General features: G+C 38.8%; 2 protein-coding genes and 1 long non-coding RNA gene across 3 annotated transcripts; 1 reads left to right on the forward strand and 2 right to left on the reverse strand.

Annotated features, from left to right (window-relative positions):
- The first annotated feature begins 1,087 nt into the window (after positions 1–1,087).
- LOC306868648 (ADP-ribosylation factor-like protein 6-interacting protein 1) lies at positions 1,088–6,979 on the forward strand. Its single transcript, XM_079414908.1, has 6 exons — positions 1,088–1,255; positions 2,155–2,288; positions 3,256–3,375; positions 3,963–4,080; positions 5,371–5,455; positions 6,105–6,979. Exons 1-6 carry the CDS (start codon positions 1,220–1,222, stop codon positions 6,221–6,223), a joined length of 612 nt encoding a protein of 203 aa, XP_079271034.1. The 5' UTR covers positions 1,088–1,219; the 3' UTR covers positions 6,224–6,979.
- A 4,124-nt stretch (positions 6,980–11,103) lies between these two features.
- Positions 11,104–14,640, reverse strand: LOC306861770. Its single transcript, XR_013783508.1, has 5 exons — positions 14,385–14,640; positions 13,769–13,866; positions 13,121–13,378; positions 12,409–12,463; positions 11,104–11,999 (listed from the first exon to the last, which is right to left on the reverse strand). It is a non-coding gene; the product is annotated as an uncharacterized lncRNA (long non-coding RNA).
- Positions 14,641–17,626: 2,986 nt separating this feature from the next.
- LOC306860724 (uncharacterized protein) lies at positions 17,627–21,243 on the reverse strand. The gene is made up of 2 exons (XM_079402566.1): positions 21,017–21,243; positions 17,627–20,863 (listed from the first exon to the last, which is right to left on the reverse strand). Exons 1-2 carry the CDS (start codon positions 21,090–21,092, stop codon positions 19,581–19,583), a joined length of 1,359 nt encoding a protein of 452 aa, XP_079258692.1. The 5' UTR covers positions 21,093–21,243; the 3' UTR covers positions 17,627–19,580.
- Between the last annotated feature and the right edge of the window lie 691 nt (positions 21,244–21,934).

Raw genomic sequence — 21,934 nt, forward strand, 5'->3', positions numbered from 1 at the left:
GACAGTTGATTCTTACCTTAGACTCTCCCTGAGTGAGCCGAGAGCAGTCCACCATTGTGTCTGCTGTCACTCCACGGAAGAGAGGGGCGGGGTCAGCAGAGCTCATTAGCATTTAAAGCAACATGGACTAAAAGACAGCTTGCTGAAAACAGCTGATTTTGACGGTAAAAATGTTATTTTATTTTTACACTGAGAAATTTTAACCAAAGTATGTTTTATAATTTTCATTAAGACCCTAAAGGATCAGATCAACTTGGGCGTCCGATGACCCCTTTAAAAGCAGTCCACTTTTCATAATTACAAGTGTGGTTATGTTGCTTAACCTTAGGTTAATAGTAACCTAATGTTGAAAGCCTATTTGTTCTTGAGCATGACACATTTTTATCCAATTATTTGCAAATATAGGTTTTGTTTACTTGTCAATTTAACAGAAAATGAGAACTTGGATTTGGCCTCCTTGATTGTTTTAAAATGAAACATTATTTTGAAAGTATATTGAAATATTCAATTGTAGTGAAAGCTATATTACATCTGCAAGCTATATTATATATAAAAATAGTAAATTAATAGTTTAAAACTATAAGTTATATTAAAGCTAACATGTAGCCCCATCCCATGTTGTGGCTGCACTTAGCTTTCTCCCTTTGTTTTCACAAATGTCCACCATTACAAAAATATACACCTGTGAAATACCATTATCTGGACCCGTTCTTTAAGCTTACTTTAAAGAAATATAAATCTTACTCCATTTTTCTCCGTTATTACACATTTTGTAGTTTTTAGGTAATGCATTTTTTAAAGCTCAGCCATTCAATCCTGTTACCCAAGTTGTAGTAAAATGTGTTGTTTTTCATTTAAGGGGAAATTAAAATAAAACTACATTTCTGAGGCCACAGCAGCTTGATTTGTACATTTTCAACCCTGTTAAGCATTTCAGTTATTAGAGTTTACACAGCTTTCTCTGCTCATTTGTTGGGGGAAATGTCTTTATCGTTTTAGGCCCTGTACCAAAGGTCTTCTATACTCTTTCCCTGTACCATATTTCCCCTTGTATTTTACTAGTGAACTACATTTCCCATGAGTCCTTGCGTCTCGAGTTTAAGATCAAAACATCCTGAAAATAACGGTCGGTTGACAGACTGCCGCAGTACAGGGGAGGCGCGTTCGTGTAATCGTGCTCTCCGAGCTACACATTATCTGAAATACACCTAAATAAACCATGGCTGAGGGCGATAATAAAAGTGCAAATCTGTTGGTAAGTGGTCAGTTAATGTTCAGTCTTACAGGCAGTTCGCCTGCTGTCGAAATATAACGTATATCTGATGATTGTCGTCTTTAGCAATATGCTACGCGGACTTCTGCTGCTGTCACAACCTTAAACAGATTAAACAAAGGCATGACAGGACACCAATAAACTTAATCTGTCTTTAATTTTGTGAATGTTGGTCTTTTGAGTGCACCGAGTAACGTAGAAGCTGAACGCCACGGATGTGAACTGCGTGATAAGATGTTAGCAAGCTAATTCAATGCTAACCAAACGGATTACTCTGGGTGTCTAGCGTCTTACAAAATTTTTTTTTGGGCAATGGTTTTGGTTGTTAACCTACATATTATTTGCATAAGTATTTGCTTTTGATCAATATTTTTAACTTGATTTTTATGAGCGTTGCTGGATACGCTTGACGAAAGTCTTTAATTTACATTATACTAGTCTGCCTTTCTTTTTTTTTTTTTTAGAGATTAACGTTACGTTAGTTGTAAAGCCACCAAGAATTGTGGTTAACGTTCATGCTTTAGCCTTTTAAAATTTGTACTACCTATCTTTTTACGTGATGTATCACATAAAGGAAGTAGCTGGACAGACCCTATAAATGTGGCCTGCTGGTTTGAACACAGGATTTCACAGTCGCTGTCTTTTAAAGCCATTTTTGTTCTCCTCTTTTACTTTGTATGTGTTAACGACTAAAATATATCCCTGATAAGATAATAATTCATATTGGTGTCTATTTAAAATTCTTGACATTCCAGCTGAATGTGCCCATCCCATGAATTCATGACACTCCCATTGTACAACAATTTCCCATAATGCCATGTCGTCTGTCGTAAGAGATCTCATTGTTTTGACACTGTTACTGACTAAAAGCACTTCTCTAGGCTCAAGAGACGAGTCAGCTGGAAGAGCAGCTGCAAGCATGGGGAGAGGTGATCCTGGCTGGAGATCAGGTCCTGCGCTGGGAGAAGCCGTGGTACCCTGCAGTATTAGTGGGCGCCACCACAATCCTGTTCATGTGAGTCTGCGGTTCATAGCATGCATTAGAGCTACTTCTTGACTAAAGAAGGCCTAATCTTTCACTGCAGTTAATCAGATAAGGTTACACACTGAAAGCTGAAGTCCTTGATGGATTTAATGGTTTTTACCATTAACACTTGCTTTCTTTAGCCTCTAATTATATGGGTTGTTACACATTGTAAACATATGCCCTTTATGATAATCTATTATGATGTTGTAATCTGATCTATCTGATATTCAGAATGATGTCATGAATGCCAGTGTAATTATTGCTTAAATACAGATTTACATTCTGGAATAGAAACTATTTTTGAATTTAGAATAATGTTGCCAGTAGGGATGCACGATATTGGATTTTTGCTCATATGCTGATATTTTTCAACTCATTTTGGCCGATGCCGATACATTTCCTTTTGTTTGGAAACGGCACCAAGTCTCAACTGTGTGGCAATTATAAGCAAATTATTTTTAATTTTGGTTGGTTTTTAACAACAACTTATTTGTTAGAATTCAATGAACAATAATGAAGTTATTTTATAATGACAGTACTTTGAAGCTTTGAAAATAACTATAAATAAACTATATATCAATCGCTGCATTTTTTTTTTTTTTTCAGAAAGATGCAGTAGTAACCTTAACATTTGATTTTAAGATTTAACATTTGTAGATGGTCTAAAGCAAAGGAGCAATCGAACCAAGTGTGAAAGCACCCTAAGATGCTTCAGCTTTTAAAAAAAAAAAGATTAAAAGAAAAGGAAAGTTCTTAATTAGTGATGTCTTTTTAAGAAGGAGTTCCTTTTTTTTTTTTTTTACTCTTCCTCCTTTTACTTTCAGAAACATCCTGTGCTATGAACTAATCGTGTGTCACTCTGGGTTTTTTTTTTGTTTTTTTTTTTGTGAAAATTTGCATAGTCAACAAAAAAATTTAAGAAATTCAAGTTTATGACTCATTTTTTCATTGGCAGGCTAATCTACTTCTTGGACCCCTCTGTGCTTACTGGTCTGTCCTGCACTGTCATGATCCTGTGCTTGGCTGATTACCTGGTGCCCACTCTTGCCCCCCGTGTTTTTGGCTCTAACAAATGGTGAGTGAAGGGACGACAGCAAGGCCTGCTTTTGGCCACAGGCTCTAAACTAACAATATCTTCATCTGCTAGCGAGGTTCAGAACTCAAGTGTTGATCTCTCGATCTAATAAACTGCAACACTTCATACCCTCTGGGAAGACACATAGGTATTTGCACAGCATGTATGTTCTTGCCTCTTCTGGTTTTTAGTCTGTCTCCCCTGGCAACTTCACTTGCCCTAGTTCAGGAGCCGAGGTCTCTGGTGTCTTTGAGTGACAGATTGCAGTTGCTGCTGAGTGTCCAGTGTCAGGCACATTGTTGGTTTGACTCAGCGGATCTCCACTCTGCAGTGAGAGGTCTTGCTATGCAGAGCGAGTCGAGATCAGACCCCTGGCATTTATTTTAGTATCTGGCAGCTTCCTGTGGCTCCAAGCTTTAAGCCTTCAATATGGTCATGTTTTATGCCCAGAAATAAAATGCAATAGCTAAGCAGAAATGGAAACAGATTCCCTCTTCGTTTGAGTGAACATTTATGATGTGTTTGTGTTACCCATAAAGACATTGTTTATTTTTGTGTTTTCTGAGCACTATTATGTTCCTGCGCAGGACCACCGAACAGCAGCAGCGATTCCATGAGATCTGTGGGAACCTTGTGAAGACTCAGCGTCGTGTGCTTGGCTGGTGGAAACGTCTGTTTGCCCTGAAGGAAGAAAAGCCAAAAATGGTATGCTCATTTGACAGCACCTTCCTTGTTTTATGTCTTCGAATTCACTAGTGACTCATAAGCATTTCACACTCAAAGCAAGCTGCCGTTTCACACCACTAAGTTGGCTTTATCACTGTTGCTCAGCAGTAAGAACAAACAAACAAAGCTCTACTTGTACATAATTAAGGGGCACTTGAGCCCCTAAGAGAACATTTTTATGTAATGTTCATAATCCTGAAAAAATGCATGATGTAGCCTATTAGAATGCAGTTATATGACTCTGAAATTCATACATATGAGGGCAAAAAATGACCGTGAGGGTGTTTGTCTTATATATTTATATCTTTATGTAGTTTAGCAATATCACTTGAGCAAGAGTGCTGTTTTCCCCTAATATCTGTACAAATGCAAATGTGATATTAAGTATAATTTAATTTTGGTACATTTTAGACACAATATTGTCAGTATCATCTTGTAACACAGTTCGTAGGTCGGGAAGAAGGAGGCGGGAACCGGCAAACATTTAAAGATTTAATAACAAAAATAAACAAACACAAAAGTAAAGCGGCAGCCCCTCACGGACGACTGCCGCACACAAAACACAAACTAAAATCCAGGCCTGGTCCTCTCTCGTCTTCCACTGTCGTCACTCCTCCTTTTATCCTTCCGGAGCTCCTCCGTGGGACTCGAGACCGGTGAGTGTCGCAGGTGTCACTCATTATCATTAACTCCACCGGCCTCGCTCCGTTCCCACGGCTCTCGGCCCCGCCCCCGCCCCACTCACCACACATCTGTTTTGCTCAATTTCGCAAATGGAAATAGTTCAGAACAAAGCCACGGCAGAACGGTTTCTTTCCCTTAATGAATCAACATTTTTAAACTAATCAAGAGAGACAATAATTTAATGACCCATTCTTAAAGTGATAGTTCACCCAAAAATGAAAAATCTGTTATTAATTATGGCGGCGAAGATGCGGAAGAGAAGAAATTGCTGAATAAAGTTATTTTGGTTTTCTTTGCACACAATGTATTCTTGTAGCTTCATAAAATTATGGTTAACCACTGATATCACATGGATTATTGAACTATTTTGTCGAGTTCCGTACTACCTCTCTGGGCCTTGAATGTGGTAGTTGCGTTGCTGTCTATGGAGAGTCAGAAAGCTCTAAAATATAAATTTATTGATCAGATGTTGTTCAAACCAAATAGTTTGTTCAAGTGAACGTGTTTGTGTATATTATTGTAACTTCTGTAGAAAATAGGCTCCTCCTCTTTGTACTCCTTGTAACACGTTTTACTTCTCTACAGTATTTTCTCTCCGTCATCAGCAGTCTTGTGGCTGTGGCCTGGATCGGACAACAAGTGCATAACCTCATCCTCACCTACCTGATCGGTACGTAAGCTGTTTATATGGGCTAAAAGTTTACCAAGTCAAGCAAACTGCTTGAAGAAAACCCCTGTGATGAAAGGCTGTCATATAACATTAGAGCAATGCGCTGCTCACGTCCTGTCTCTTACATCACAAATGCATTCCGATTTACTAGCAGGAAAGAAGGCTGTAAGATCTATGAATCTATGACGCGCCACAGTCTGCAAACTGTAGAGAAGTCACCGTCCTTTATCAAAGCTTAGCACATGCAAACAGTGACTAGGCTGTGCAACAAAGAGGTCATTGTATTTAGGTCACGGAAAGCCTCGGAGTTTCAGTCCAGAAATATGCTGCCACTTACCCTCCCTGCACACAAAGTTTGTTAAATCTGTTTGTACCAATTAGGTGAAATATTCTGAAGTCTTTTTTTCATTTATGAAAGTGGTATATCCATTATGAAGTGAATAGTATTTTTGAAAAAAAAATGAAGTTTCCAATCATATTAGTAGGCCAATAAAAATCATTAATGATATAGAACAAGTCGCCTCATGGGGACAGTAGTTTAGAACGGTAAAAAATGAACATTACCTTTATTCAGTGTCTGGCGGGTTCATACCTTCACAGGGCTATTGTATTAGTGATTGTCCACTCATATTCTGTTTTGTATCCACAGTGAGTTTCCTTCTCCTTTTGCCTGGCCTCAACCAGCATGGCATCATCACCAAATATGCTGGCATGGTGAAGAGAGAGATCAACAAACTTCTTAAACAGAAGGAGAAGAAGAATGAGTAAAAGATTAGGCTCTGGTGAAAAGTGAAATTCTGATTATTTTAAGTGTTAAAAATTGTCATCTGCCCCGCTCAACGTCAGATCTCAACAGACCAATGTAAAGCCTGAGCTGATAGTGAAAAGTAACATCTAGTAAACAGCTTAAATGTATGCAGATATCTCTTGAGGTTCATATGTATTTTTTTTTTTTAGGTTTCTTTTCAAATTATGCATTTGTTTTCCATCAGAAGTGGGGGGGGGGGGGTTCCCAACACTGAAATTTTGAAATTTTTCATTTCAGCCGTTTTACATCCATGTATATTTGCATGTCATAGTAAATGTGTTAAGTCTGTGCAAAATATAGAGAGCTTAATTTCTTCTAATTAATTTTTAAATTGATGAAGCAACTACTGAACATTTACTTTAGCAAATTAGATGCACAGAACACATCATCAGAAGTCTTCTTCCTCTGATGGCTTGGAAACATGCGTTTCTGCACTGTTCTGAAAATTGCACTGGAAAAACAGAACTGGAGTGTTTGTGTAGGGGAGCTTAGACCCGTACTGCTGTACTAGTGCTGTGTGGACCTCATTACTGTCCTCCAGCTCTAGCCACTTCCCAATCCAACACCTGTTGCTGGGCTGTATATACATCTCGATTTTCTTTCCTTGTATTTCTTTGTTTCTACTGGCTTGTCTTAAGTTTGTCTTCTCTCCTTATTCTTTTAACTCATTTTGTGTGTGAGTGTGTTCAACACAACAATAAACTGATTCAAACCTATCTTTTTCCCATCATTTGTTAGTTAAAACTATTAAAAACAATTTTTAGTGCTGAAATAAAATGTATATAGTACTAGATGGAGAAAAAACGAGAGAAGTGAACATTAGAAATGTTTACTTGGCAAAAAAACTGAAAAGTTTAATAATCACATTACTATAATTTAAAGCTAAGCAGAAATATTAAAAAATGTAAAGCAAATACTAGAGTAGTTTATAATACTTAACACTAACCCAAATATGATTTAATATAATTTATATATTTTTTCCACAGAACGCAATTTTTGAAGATCTACATGCAGTGATAGTGTAGAACATTATTTGACTTGTAAGCAGCATAATGAAGTGTCTCGAGTCATTTTGAGTATATTTTATTAGTTGTTTATTGGCGTCATGTTTAGTACAAACGAAAAGAGTCACTGTGCATCTCCCAACGCCGAGCTGCCCACAGAATACTCTCCCCAGACCGTCTTCTGACCTGCCCAGGCCCAGCTGCTGCCTTCTCCTGTCCTGTTGCCCAAAAGAGTAAAATGGCTCTTTGCATGGTCATTTATGAGCGTTGCATGCTGCAACACAAACATCAACTGCCTCTGTCGAAGTGAGTTTCGCTGAACACTCGTTTGTGTGCATAAGCAATGGCTAAATTACCTGTGATAATATTATGCCTGTGCCAGGGGACTGGCTGTCCGCGTGCTTCATTTGGTTGATATCTTTTGGAAGTGGTGCAGTGCACTGTTTGATATGTTGTCTGGTACAGTGTGGCCTCAGCGGGGTTGGTGACCTCTTTCATCACAAACCCCTCACGGTTCTGTGTCCTGTTCTGTACCCCCACTCTGTGTAGAATGGAATGCTGTACACATACATAACACAATATCCTTAGTAATAATTAGGTACTTCATAGTGATTCATTCATCAACATGTTTTTATGTGATTTTAATATTTTCACATAGTAGGTTCAACATCGCCACTTACTGTGAAGATGTGCTACTGCATTAAAAACAGACAAAAGACTTCAGACTCACTGGTATGATGTCCTTTGGTCCATGTACATCTCTGGAGTGTGTCGGTCCTTGTCGTGACACACAGATGTGACTGAGGTCCAGCTTTCCATCATCCTGAGAGGGATAACATAGATCTCGGGCCAGAAAGACCAGCGCTTGACCGTCGAGGCCTCTCCCAGAAAAACTCTTATGAAACAGAATTGCAACGTTAGATCCTGTCAGCAAAATTATTTGTGGCCTTATTTGTGGCAAAGGTCTCCGATATAAAATTATGAAATAATAGCAATATTATGATGTCATCTATCTCTTATTTGGTATCTCTAATCTGTTCAACTAGGGATGCACATATCTCCCAGAGAATTTTTTCCCCTGTTAAGTGAGCATTTATGAAACAAAGTGGCTCTTGTTTAATTACTCTTTTGAATTGCTAAGACTATGCATAATGGCCCGGGTTCACAGACAGGACTTAGACTAAGCCAGGATGAGGCCATAGTTTAATTAGGACATTTAAATCATTTTTATAAACATGCTTAGAAAAAACATAACTGGGGTGCATCTTGAGACAAAACAAAGGCACTGATATATATTAAGATCAGTCAGTGCAAGTTTATTTCAGTTTAAACAACTCAGAATTACATTTTAGACTAGGCTTAAGCCTTGTCTGTGAAACCGGGGGAATATGTAATGTTCTAAGCTGCTGTTCCTAAAGCGCTTTTCTTCTTCCCAGGGGCCTTGTTGAGAAAAAAAAACTGCAATTATGCAATGTTAAGCCTTACCTCTGCGTGTGTTGTAGAATAAATGGGAGAGGGAGTAAAATCTTTCCGTGCCACGGGCATATGCCACTCCACATGTCACCGCTACGTGCGCATGGCACTGGCAGCTGCCACTCCACATGTCACCGCTACGTGCGCATGGCACTCCACATGTCACCGCTACGTGCGCATGGCACTGGCAGCTGCCACTCCACATGTCACCGCTTCGTGCGCATGGCACTCCACATGTCACCGCTACGTGCGCATGGCACTCCACATGTCACCGCTACGTGCGCATGGCACTCCACATGTCACCGCTTCGTGCGCATGGCACTCGATCTTTCACTGTTATATGCGCATGGCAACCGACCCGGCACGGCCATGCGCGCATTTCACGGGACCCGGCACGGCCATAGGAACCTGTCACTCGACCTGGTGTCTTCACATATCGGCTGTCATTCGACCTGTCACCGCTACGTGCGACTGTCACCACTTAAAGCTTGGTTTATACTCGCAGAGGTGCGCGCGGCGAAAATGACTGCGTGGTGGGTCATTTCGCTTGGTGTGGGCACGGTATTTTTTGTAACTTCGGAGGTTAGCATAGGATTAGCAGGAATGCGCTTTCAGAGCACATGTAAATTACCCAATATTGTCGGAGACTATATAAAAACATACGTTTTTCTATGTATTTTTTGTCGAGATGGTAATTCACACGCATGTTATCTTTGACATTTGTTTATGTCCTTGAGTATTGTTTGTTTTTGGTCACATTTCAATACATTGTTTTATGTAGTTACACCAACTATTTGCAAATCTGCATAAAGTTTAAATTGTTACTGAATACCCCTTTATTTTTAATTATCCCTCACCCATTTGTCTGTTCATACCTTAAGCACGTGTTTTATCAAATTTTACAAATTCAGAGGCTAATAACGACCCCATTTCCTACACCATTCATTTGTACACTAGTCACTTGATCTGGTATTCTCTGTATGCACCTGTCACAGCATTCTCTCAAATTACTATTAAACAACCAAAGGAGATCAAGAAAATTAAAATTGTTATTAATATTAAGACTACTGTCAAGGCTAAATTAAGCAAAACGTTTCAATCTAAATTATAATACTATATTGCTTTTAATATATAGTAACAGCAACCTAAAGTAACAGAAATAAAGTGACAAGAAACACGTTATATATAATCACACCAATCACTTCCTTTAATAAGACCTCTACAATGTTCCCTATTTGCATTTCTATGATCAAAAATAAATGACATTTACTTTATGCATAAACATGCAAATAAATAAATACTTCAATAACAATTTTTACATACATTCTTGAATGTCAGTGAAATTATTTAACTTCAACCACTAGGAATGTGAAAAGAAGTTGGGGACAGGGCCTAGAGTTTTTTTTTTTTTGTTGCTTTTTTTTAACAATGGGCCTCCTCCTCTTGCCTTGGTTCAAAATGTAGACTGTACTGAGTACAGTTGTTGCGTGCCTCCATTATCACACAGGACAACATTCCTGGTGATGAACTGCTATTAAAACCATTTTGGGTTTCAACATTTTACCCTTTAAAAGAGAAACCGGACATGTTCCGCCCTTCGGCGTTTAGTTCGTTTCCTAGTCGGACCCGTTTTAGTGACGGACCTAGTTTCGAGCCGAGCTACAGCCAGCAGGGCCTGGCGCTCTCCCTGGCAGTGGCAGGTCGTAGCGCCACTTCCGGTGGCATCGCCAAATGCCACCGGCAGCTGCCAGAGTTCGTGGCAGCTGCCAGATTTCTCGTGGCAGATGCCATGGTTTTTCTCGCTGTTTTTGCTGTTTGCTCGGTAAAAACTACACTGTTCTCAGTGGCGTGCGGTGGTGTTTTTTGTTGTAGTTGTTGTATTATTATTATTATACATTTTTATGGATCAGCTGCCAGAGTTAGTGCCAAGAGTCACGATCGTTTGTCGCCGTTTATTTTTAAATGAAAGATTTGATTATGCATATTATATACCAGCAAGCAGATGCGATCAGAATATGAACCCAATAAGCTAAATTGCATAAGTATTTTGCCATAAACATACACACAGATAAGGAGTGCCCAGCTGCCGCTAGCCAATACTGTATATGCACACGCGCTCGCACACACAAACATATTTTTTATGTATTTAATGTAACACTAGTTATTAACTAGTAGCTTGCATATTACTATATAAGCTGTTTATTAGTACTCATAAAGTACATACTAATGCCGTATTACACGTGACCGGTCCATATTCTACATCTTACCCTATACCTGAACAGTAGGCTATTAGGAGTTTGAGGCAAAAGTCAATAGTTAGTTAATAGTGAGAAATGGAGACCATTGTAATTGATTTTTTTATTGATCATTGATTGATTTTTTATGACTTATTCTTCCTCAAATCTGGCGAAGATTTTGTACTTTGATTTATCAATCATTTCTGTGCAGAACACCTCATAATCTTTTTTTTCCAAAAATACAAAAGTGAAAAATTCCACCGGAGAACTTTCATCATAGTCACCCATCCAGCTCTGCAATTTGCTTTGGCATGCAATTTGTTCCTCCTTTTCCAGTGAAAGGACACTGGGAAATTCTATTTCTCCATCCCAATTTCTATTTCTGCACCAGTCAGCTGCAGTCCTGGTGTCTCTCACAAAATGTTTTCCTGCTGTGAAAGAAGAAAGTATGGTCAAAATATTTGGTGTTGTGTATATACAAATGTTACAATTAATACCTCAAACTTGTAGGCCTAGAGCATGTACAGTACATGACATAAATGATCTTTTCTAACAATGAATGTTTTCTATAAATATTATAAATGCATTACTACCGTTTTTCTTTGTAAAATAACAGTAAAAATTATTTGCAACAAAACTTATGAAAATTACACATTGTTTTGCAACAAATAAAACGTTTTTCTACACTCACCATAGTTTAAGCATGCTATTTGTAGTAAAACTGTGGCTATAGCCTACAAATTGTAATAAAAAAACATTTAATTTCACGGTGATCCCACATTTGCCCATTTAAATTTTTAGCTTTTCAAAAATTCTATACTTAATTGAACTGCCCAATTTCCATTCATCACTTTATTAATTTGCATGCATGCAATTAATGTAAAATAACCTGCAAAAATGTACATAACCTCAAAGCCGCAATGATCATAATTTAAAATACTGAATTTCTGATGTTTGTGTGTTGTACGGCTTCTGTCATCAGTCGTTGCCTGCCATCAGTCAAGGCAAGGGAGGCAGAGACTCTTTAGAGAAAAAAAAAATGGATGAGAATTATCGATATTACAAAAAAATCAATGCAGGTATTACAAAATATGACATTAAAAGCGTAAAAGTCACTAGTATGTATAAAGTAATTGTCCAACAGCGACACCCGCTGGTAAAGTTAAAAAGAACAGCTGAACATCAGTTGACAAATTTTTTGTATTATTACTACTTTTGTTATTATTTTGGAATAAATGTAAAAATACGTAAAAACACTAACTTGATGACATTTATTGGTTTTGATAAACAGAATATTACACAGTGTAAAAATACAAAATATAATTGTATTTGGCCTTTTTAGTGTAATGTTTATTTAAGGGAAATGTGACAATATATACACATACACGCTTAGAAAGTGCAAGACAGACTCATATTGAAGTAATAACTTACAAAGTACCAGGAAATCCCTAATATGGACAAAAGCATCCAGCTATCACTGTATGATCTGAATAAAAGGCAGAAACATGAAGGCATTAAACACACGATTGCGACCATATATGGTTTATTTGTACTTTTTTTCAATCATCTTCAGGTGATTTTATGGTAAATTACCAGGTAAGTTTATGAACAATTCAGTGCTACCTGACATAGCATTTATTACAGTACAAAAACTATTGTCTTATATTTGATAAAAATGAATAAAACAAAGTGTTTGTAGTACATTAACAAATCATTTATTGGTTATTGTCCAACAGTGTATCTGATTTCTAAGCCAATTGAAAGACATAAGAGAAAAAAATAAAGTTTCCTATATTATTATAAACAGTATCATATATATATATATATATATAAAATTTTTGTCCCACTCCTGAAATGTTGGCTACGCACCTGTGTATAGTATACACGTGCATACGGTCTATACAGCTAAGCACTCCTTGTGTGTTCTTTATGAGAAAATGCTGTTTAGCTTATTGGGTTCATATTCTGATCGCATCTGCTTGCTGGTATGTAATATGCATTATCAAATCTTTCATTTAAAAATAAAACTGTGTAGTTTACAGCAGAAACGGCGATAAACGATCGTGACTCCTGATACGAACTCTGGCAGCTGATACATAGAAATGTATTATAATAATAAAAACAATCATAATAAATAACACACCTGTGGGAACTTTGCATTATTAAAACACCATCGATCGCCACCATGAACAGTGTAGTTTTAAACAGCACCAAAAACGGCGAGAAAAAACCGTGGCATCTGTCACGAAATCTGGCAGCTGCCACGAACTCTGGCAGCTGCCGGTGGCATTTGGCGATGCCACCGGAAGTGGCGCTACGACCTGCAGTTGATTATGTGTAAAGCAAAGAGCATCATGTTCCTTTCTCAACACTGGGCGGTCCCCTTCAGCTTCCTCCTCATCTTGAACAGAAAACAAACAGACATACAGAAGTTCAGTGACAAAGTATGACAACTTTGGAGGGTGTAGCTTATGGGACCACTGGGCTGGTGTATTATGGCTCGTTTCCACTGAGCGGTACAGTACGGTATGGTTCGGGTCGGTAAACCATGAATCGGCTAGCGTTTCCACTGCCACAGTACCCTTACTTGATAGGCGAGGTGTAACCTATGCCGGAAAGAAGTGATGTGCAATGTGCATTAAAATTGTACGGTACGGTTCGGCTTTTTGGTACCATTCACAACATTTGACAGTGGAAACGCAAATAATTGCGTACCGTACTGTACCGCTCAGTGGAAACGAGCCATTAGACTGCATTAGTTTTAGCTTTATGTTTAAGAGATTATTCATACCACTGCAAAGATCAATGGTACAGTCTTGTTCCATCTCAGCCATGGAAGAAGCAGGTTGCATGTCAGGGCGTTCATCTCTCTTCCTTTTCCTCTGATACCTAAAGGAAAACAAAAGGAACAATTAGAGCTGTGTGAAACCATTTAATCATTGTCTAGTTAAACTAGGCCTGCACAATATTGCTTTAATTAAATTACATTTAAATGTAATCAATAATAATTAATATATTATATTATAGTATCTCCTTGAGGCATGCATATGCACTGACACACATCAGACCAATATGAGTATTGATTTAATTTAAACAAGGTCCGCAGTCCATTTAAGACAGAAGGAGAGAGAACGTGTGACTCAAGAAAGGGCTAGTGAAAGTTGTTCAAAGACATTTGGATAAGGATTAGACTAGGTGGTCTAGACTAGTCACAGTTAAACAAATGTTGTTACAAAGTTGGCGCTAGCCTGCGGCTAACTGCTAGCAGCATGACATTTAAAACAAACCATTAACCAGCATAGCTTAACGTTATAGGCTAGTGTACAGAAAACTGCAAAAAAATCATGCAATCCAGGCTTTCGAGTTTAATCTAATAGAAAGGGATGATAAAGGAAGGATGACTTTACCTGATATGAAGTGAGCACTACAAACACGAGCCTCATTGATCGTAGCATTGTCCCAGTCTGCCGTTTAATAGCTTGCAGCCACAGATGTCGTCTATTTTTTTTGAAAAGGATGAGATCCTGCAGGAATCCTAAAAAACTTGACTCCACAATTGGTGCGATTTGCACCGTCCACGACACAACAACTAGGCATTTTGATGAGAAATCATCTGGTTAACAGTAACACAGGATGGCGCGTTCTGACCCCGACATGCGCAGTACGCACTTCGAATTTTCCTGTGACGTCGACCGTGAAGGGGTCTATACATCTGATCTGCTTGAACATGGCTCATGAACTTAAAACAATTGTGTACTGTACTGTGATCAATGCAGTGGATATAGCATCTGTATCCTCCATTAACCAAAGACCACCATCACATTCCCTTAGTCTGAATATACATTTTGTCCCCGTGAGGTTAATTTAAAAATAAGAACAATCCACTGACGTACGCGGAAAGTATAGTCTACACTCGTTATAAATATGTGTGTGTGTGTGCGCGTGTAGCAAACTTTTGTACCCCGTTCGTTCGTAAACCCAATTCCCCAAGCCTCACAAAGTTTAATTAATAAGCCTACTGTGTTGTATTTTTCTTGTCATATGAACATGTATGGATTTATTCTTTAGTGCCAGCCTTTTATGTCTTTATGCAGCCTTTTTGAATCTTTGATTGCACGTTCAAGTTTAATTTTAATTTTGCTCAGCATACTATAAAAAAAAAAAAAAAAAGGTAAACAAACAAACAAAAAAATGTCAAATTACAATGATTGAAGACATAACAACATAACATTTATTATTCAGAGCACGATATACAACCATAATGAGTCCCGTGACCGGCTTATACAGCTGTGATGTGACCGACGTATTTAACCGTGAGGAGTCCAGTGGCGTATACAGACGTGTATAGTCGCGTTGAGACCGATGACAGACGCACATGTCAGTGGCAGCTGTTGTACTGGTAGCGGTGACGTGCGAGTGGCAGCTGCCAGTGCCATGCGCACGTAGCGGTGACATGTGGAGTGCCATGCGCACGAAGCGGTGACATGTGGAGTGGCAGCTGCCAGTGCCATGCGCACGTAGCGGTGACTTGTGGAGTGGCAGCTGCCAGTGCCATGCGCACGTAGCGGTGACATGTGGAGTGCCATGCGTACGAAGCGGTGACATGTGGAGTGGCAGCTGCCAGTGCCATGCGCACGTAGCGGTGACATGTGGAGTGCCATGCGCACGTAGCGGTGACATGTGGGGTGGCATATGCCCGTGGCACGGAAAGATTTTACTCTTACTGGATAAATGGATTTAGTCTGATCGCCAAGAGTCAGTGTGCTTTGATGCATTGGCCGTTTGCCCCGTACGCACGGTGTCGGTGTGCCGATGTTTGAGGTCATCTGATGATTGCCTTCACCACATCCCTAAAACACACAACTGCAGTTCTTCTACGACTCTAAAAATCGAAATTGAAAACCACAGAATTGTCGCTTGCCGCCTTTCCTCTTAATATCACTGTGTTGTTTCACAACGGGCGCTAGTAGCAACGCCAAAACAATAGACTTTTATTTGAAAGTACAAGCGAAAGAACGTAGGCTTTTAACGTCTCAATAATATTCTCAATATTTAAAATAATAATAACCTAGAAAATTTCTAAATGCGGGGGAAATGTTATGAAGAATAATAATAAATTTTAGCACATAAGGATATCCTAACAAGTTGTACCACTTTCTGAGAGCACAGTGAAATCTCCAGATTTTCCTGTATATGGGATCTCATATACACAATTAAGCATGCCAAAAAACACATTTGACATGTTTGTGTTTGAATGGTTCTAAAAAACATATGCCTCAATACATTATACAAGCCAGAGGACTGTTGGAGAAAGGTTTAATGGAAGGATGAAACCAAAATAGAACTTATTGGTTGAAATGAGAAGCTATTAGTCGGAGGAAAGAACACACTGCATTTAAGAATACAGTTAGAATCTTATATGGATAAGAATCTTATCCATCTGTGAAACATGGTTGTGGTATCAAGGCTTGGGCCTGTTTCGCTGCATCTCGGCCAGGACAGCCTGCCATCATTGATGGAACAATGAATTCTGAATTATATTAGCAAATTGTAAAGGAAAACGTCAGGACATCTGTTTAAGAACAGAGTCTCAAGAGAATGCGGGTCATGCAGCAAGACAACAATCCCAAGCACACAAGTCAGTCTACAAAAAGATGGTTAAAGAAGAACAAAGTTAATGTTTTGGAACAGCCGGCCCAGACCTTAATCCAATTAAAATGTTGTGGAAGGACCTAAGCAAGCAGTTCATAGGAGGAAACCCACCAACATCACAGTCCTACTTAGGGGATAGTCGTGGCCTAATGGATAGAGAGTTGTAACCCGAAGGTCGTGGCAGGGATTGTAGGTGGGGGAGCGAATAACCAATACTCTCTCCACCCTCAATACCACAACTGAGGTGAGACCCTTGAGCAAGGCACAGAACCCCCGACTGCTCCCCGGGCGCCGCAGCATTGGCTGCCCACTGCACCGGGTGTATGTTCACTACTGTGTGTACACTTGGATGGGTTAAATGCAGAGCACAAATTCCGAGTATGGGTCACCATACTTGGCCACATACCACTTCCTTTTTTGACAAAACGGCTGTATTTTATAATGTACAATCAGCACACAAACAGTATTGGCCTTGCTTAACAAAATTCAAGAGAATTTAAGATTGAATCAATCTTAAATAGTTTCACAGCTTCATTCGAATTGAACATGAATGCTGTGCACTTTGAGAACACTGCTTTTTTCTGATAGATTAGACCTGACGATAGACCTATGATAGATTTCCTTTATGTGGGAGCTGGAGGTCATTTGGCTCTGCAGTGAGCAGTACTTGGGTGAAAGGTCTCTCTCTCTGAGTTCTCATGTGATCATTAAGGTTTCCTTTTCAGACTGAGGACACGTGTGAGGTTTTCCTTCATATGAATTATCAAATGTTCCTCAAGCAGTCTTTTACGTGTGTATAAATCTTTCCAAACTGAAGGCAGGTAAAACTGTCTCTCTCTGTGAATTGTCCCACACTGTGCCATTTTTCATGCATTTTCAGGCTTCCTGAATGGGAATTCCTGTGCTGGGTGATAGAGGCACTGATGATATTTGAGACTGCTTCTTTTTGTTACTTTTTCTACCGCCACCTACAACAGTTATGAGCCAGACACACCATACCCTTCATTCAATTGTTTTTATTACAGTACAGTAAACATTTACAAACACAATGAGAAATTCTGTGTAGCATGCCAAAGAGTATGAGTAATCATATTTTGTAAATGCATGAATTTTTATATTTAGTTCCATAAAGACTAGCACTAAAATAAAAACACAAAATTAAGAAAAAATAAATAAACACAAAAAATCAAATTGTGAAAGGAATAAAATCAAAGCATACATATAGTTTCTTGCATGCTTTAAAATCTCATTTTAATGCACGGTATATTATTTTCTATACAGCTAGCTAGATCTTTGAATTTGCTTGATTGAATCATCAACAAGGATTGTATACATTTTTGACCAATAGACAATTTTTCTTCTGAATAAAATTCATTTGAAAAACTTAAAAAAAAAAAAAACAGCTTTTTTTAATGTAGGCTATTCCTCTAGGTGTCTTTACATAATTGACCCTCTTTAAATATACTATAGAGCTTATGGGTCAGAGAAACAAGTGTGCAGCCATTTTCAAAAATCTGTCTTTGAACTTTTTGCAGTAGCTGGATACCACCTGATTTTTCTCGTAAGTGCGGGTTAAGGCCAGATGGGATACAGCTGGGCATGCACACATCAATATAGCATAATTTTTTTCACACTGTACAACAGTAATTACTGTTTTTGCATTAGGGGTAGGTTTAGGGTTGGTGTAGATGTTAATGAAACACAATCTAACAGGTACAAAATTCTATTTAATGTAAATTTAATGTGTCTGGGTTCCGATGTCCTTCACGTCCAGCTATTTTTAGCTGTAAAATACAACTAGTTTTGCTGCTTGATATTGCAAACTGGTGTGTCTTACCATATTATTTTAATGTATTATCATAATTATGAACACTTACATTTCACTGCTGGTTATACTCTGTATAATTGTGTATGTGACAAATAAAAAATCTTGAATCTTGAACACTGCTTTGTTATGCACACTGTTTTACAGTTTAGTGCACGTTGTTTTTCTTCTCGTTATTTCCCTTCAACAGCTAATGAACCGGAAGTCTCGCACATTCACAGAAAAAGGCTTACTTCCATGTTGAACAATAAGGTGGATGGCATCACTGTTAAAGAGTAATTCACTTGGTGTAGTGGATTTACTTTTCGTAGATTTACTGAAAGTTATCATGTGCATTGTAATGTTTGAAGCAGATGTCATAAGAAACGTCAGTAGACCGGGAAGATTTTAAAACGAACAGTTCATTCAGAAATTACATTTCCTGAAGAAAATGTGAGGGGGTGCTTGGCTGGCAAAACTCGCCACTCGGTTGCTAGGTTGGCTTGAGTGGTTTCCTTGGCACTGCTGGGCGGTTGCTAGGGCACTAGGGATGGTTGCTAGGGCTGTTGCTAGGGTACCCAGGGTGGTTGCTAGGGTGTTGCTATGCGGTTGCTAGGGTACCCAGGATGGTTGCTAGGGCGGTTGCTAGGGTACCCAGGGTGGTTGCTAAGGTGATGCTATGTGGTTGCTAGGGTAATTGGGGTGGTTGCTAGGGTGTTGCTATGCGGTTGCTAGGGTACACAGGGTGGTTGCTAAGGTGTTGCTATGTGGTTGCTAGGGTAATTGGGTGGTTGCTAGGGTGTTGCTATGCGGTTGCTAGGGTAATCAGGATGGTTGCTAGGGTAGTTAGGATGGTTGCTAGGGCGGTTGCTAGGGTACCCAGGGTGGTTGCTAAGGTGTTGCTATAACCTGACCTTCACACTGTGGAAATAAAAATGGAAGACAGAAGACAACGAGTGCAGCGCTGAAAAGGGGCATAGCTACATAAGGTCTACATTGACATTAATGTATTATAAAATATGTACAGTTTTCCAGACGCCACTCTCACTCCCTTGGTTTTCTGTTTTATTTCCTTCCCTTACATGGTCTTTTACAATAAAGTACTAGATGCACAAACTTTCTGCTGCCATTAACATAGAATGAGAGCTTATTCACCATCGTTAAAGGTTGTAGATGTAATTGCTTTTTTGGTAGAAACGCAATCTTTAGGCATATCCGACACTATCTGGATTTCCACTGAACATGACTCTGGCACGCTTTGAGAACAATGCTTTTCTCTGTGATAGCTCAGACCTTTTCTTGAGGTGAAACTGTTTCCACACTGAGCGCAGGTGTACGGCTTCTCTCCAGTATGCAGCCTTACATGATCTACCAGGTTTGCTTTCTTAGTGAAACTCTTTCCGCAATATAAGCACACGTACGGCCGTTCTCCCACATGGATTTTGTGGTGTTTTATCAAATAATCGGCTGTAGCAAAGGCTCTGCCGCACTCTGAGCACACATGGGTTTTCACACCCTCATGTATTTTCTGATGCGCTTTGAAACACAGGAGCCATAAAAAACTTTTCCCGCAAACGGAACAAACGAAAGGTTTCTCGTTTTGATGAATTTTCAAGTGCCTCTTTAGGTAAGACTCTAAAACAAAAGTTTTATTGCAGTGCTCGCAGATAAACTCTCTTTCGTCGGAGTGAGCGTGGCGCATGTGGATTTTCAGACAGCTTGCCCATGCAAAACCCTTTCCACACTGAAGGCATTTAAAAGGCTTCTCCTCTGTGTGAATTCTCATGTGAGATGTAACGTTTTGTTTACTGATGAAGCTCTTTCCACACTGAGGGCAGGTGAAAGGTCGCTCTCCGGTGTGGATTTTTAAGTGATCCTTAAGGTGTCCTTTATTCAGGAAACTCTTTCCGCACTGAAGGCACGTGTGAAGACACTCTCCAGTGTGAATTTTGATGTGATCGTTAAGGGTTCGTTTATAACTGAAGCTCTTTCCACACTGTGAGCAGGTGAAGGGTTTGCCTCCATCGTGACTTAGTAAGTGACTCCGAAAGTGTTCGTTGCGTTTGTAGCTCTTTCCGCACTGAGGACAGACGAAACGCTTCTCTTCGTTGTGAATTAGTATGTGATCGTTGAGGCTTCTTCTGCGTGAGAATCTCTTTCCGCACTGAGGGCAAGAGAACGGCTTCTCTCCGGTGTGAGTTAACATGTGATCGTTCAGGTGGCCTCTGTGGGCACACTGCTTTCCACACAGAGAGCAGGTGAAAGGTTTGTTGACTGTTGTCTGAGTGCTGCTTTGTGAGAAATTGTTTTTTCCAGTTTGGGAGCAAATCAGTGATTTTTCTCCAGCGAGGACATCATGAGCTTTGTGATGCTGACGTCTCTCCTCCATTTCATTCAGAATTTGACTTTCCTCTTTCACCTCCATCAGGCCTGAAATGACAACAATGAATTATTAAAAACCAACACAAGCAGGAGAAAACAAAGATTCCTTTTTTTCATCATATTATTAGATCTAATCAGCCCTAACTGGTTACATTAATACACCACAATTAAAAAAAAAAAGAATCAAAAACAGACACCAACCTTCTTGGTGCTCATTTGCTGTTCTGCAGGGGTCTGGATCAGATGTGTCATCATTCTCCTCTTTAATAAACATCATCTTTACAGTTGCATATCACCTCGATGTATTCCTCCGTCTTTCTGCTATGAACTCGAAAGACGTCTGCTGGTAAAATGTGTGTTTTGACATCAGTATCCAGGGACATAGCCTGTCATTTACTGGGCTTTTGTCTTTGTCTTATTCTTGTAATGTTGGTAAGCCACCTTTTGGCGCATTGCTGCCTCTAACTGGACTGGAGGATGGAGAATCAAAATCAATCGAAGAAAAACTTTTCTTCTTTATCCCTTTTCCCTTCCTGTAGCCTATTTATTTATTTATTAAACAAATATATTTTTATATATAAAAAAATATATATTTGAACTATATTTTAAACATACAGACTTTTTAAAATCTATAAATAACAAAGCTGTGAAAATCATAATGTGCTTAGTAGTTTGACATGTAATTCAGTTTTGTAAGTAAATATGTAAGTAGTAAGTAAACAAATAAATAAATTCATTAAATGCAACATTCTGATGAACCCATGAACCAATGAATCAAAGGTAACATTAAAAAACAGCAATCACAGCAAATCAAATACTAAGATAATTTACAGTCGTTTTTGCTTTGTTAATTCTTCTTGAGATTGAAGTATGAAGGTATTTCTATTTTTAAATAATTTTCCATGTTTAATGAGTAGATTTCTAATAGGTCTATCATATTTTAAATTCAACATAATTATCTTTTAAAAATAAAACATTTGTTTTATGAGTCAAAATTCAAAGTTTGTATTCTTTTCTAACAAAAATGTTCAATTGCATCAAAATAAAAAAACTAAATATTCATAAAATGAATGCACAGTGCTCTCGTTTCCTTTCAAATTAATAAATGAATGAATGAAT

The sequence above is a fragment of the Barbus barbus genome (assembly GCF_936440315.1).
Source record: "Barbus barbus genome assembly, chromosome: 4".
Taxonomy (NCBI): domain Eukaryota; kingdom Metazoa; phylum Chordata; class Actinopteri; order Cypriniformes; family Cyprinidae; genus Barbus; species Barbus barbus.

What these genes read in the sequence shown, in the direction of transcription:
- LOC306868648 (XM_079414908.1), top strand. Translation starts at nt 1,220, where the DNA reads ATGGCTGAGGGCGATAATAAAAGTGCAAATCTGTTG. An exon ending in ATAAAAGTGCAAATCTGTTG is followed by an intron (nt 1,256 to 2,154) that starts GTAAGTGGTCAG and finishes GCACTTCTCTAG; the next exon opens with GCTCAAGAGACGAGTCAGCT. An exon ending in CATCCTCACCTACCTGATCG is followed by an intron (nt 5,456 to 6,104) that starts GTACGTAAGCTG and finishes TTGTATCCACAG; the next exon opens with TGAGTTTCCTTCTCCTTTTG.
- LOC306860724 (XM_079402566.1), bottom strand. Translation starts at nt 21,092, where the DNA reads ATGATGTTTATTAAAGAGGAGAATGATGACACATCTGATCCAGACCCC. An exon ending in AGCAAATGAGCACCAAGAAG is followed by an intron (nt 20,864 to 21,016) that starts GTTGGTGTCTGT and finishes TTGTCATTTCAG; the next exon opens with GCCTGATGGAGGTGAAAGAG.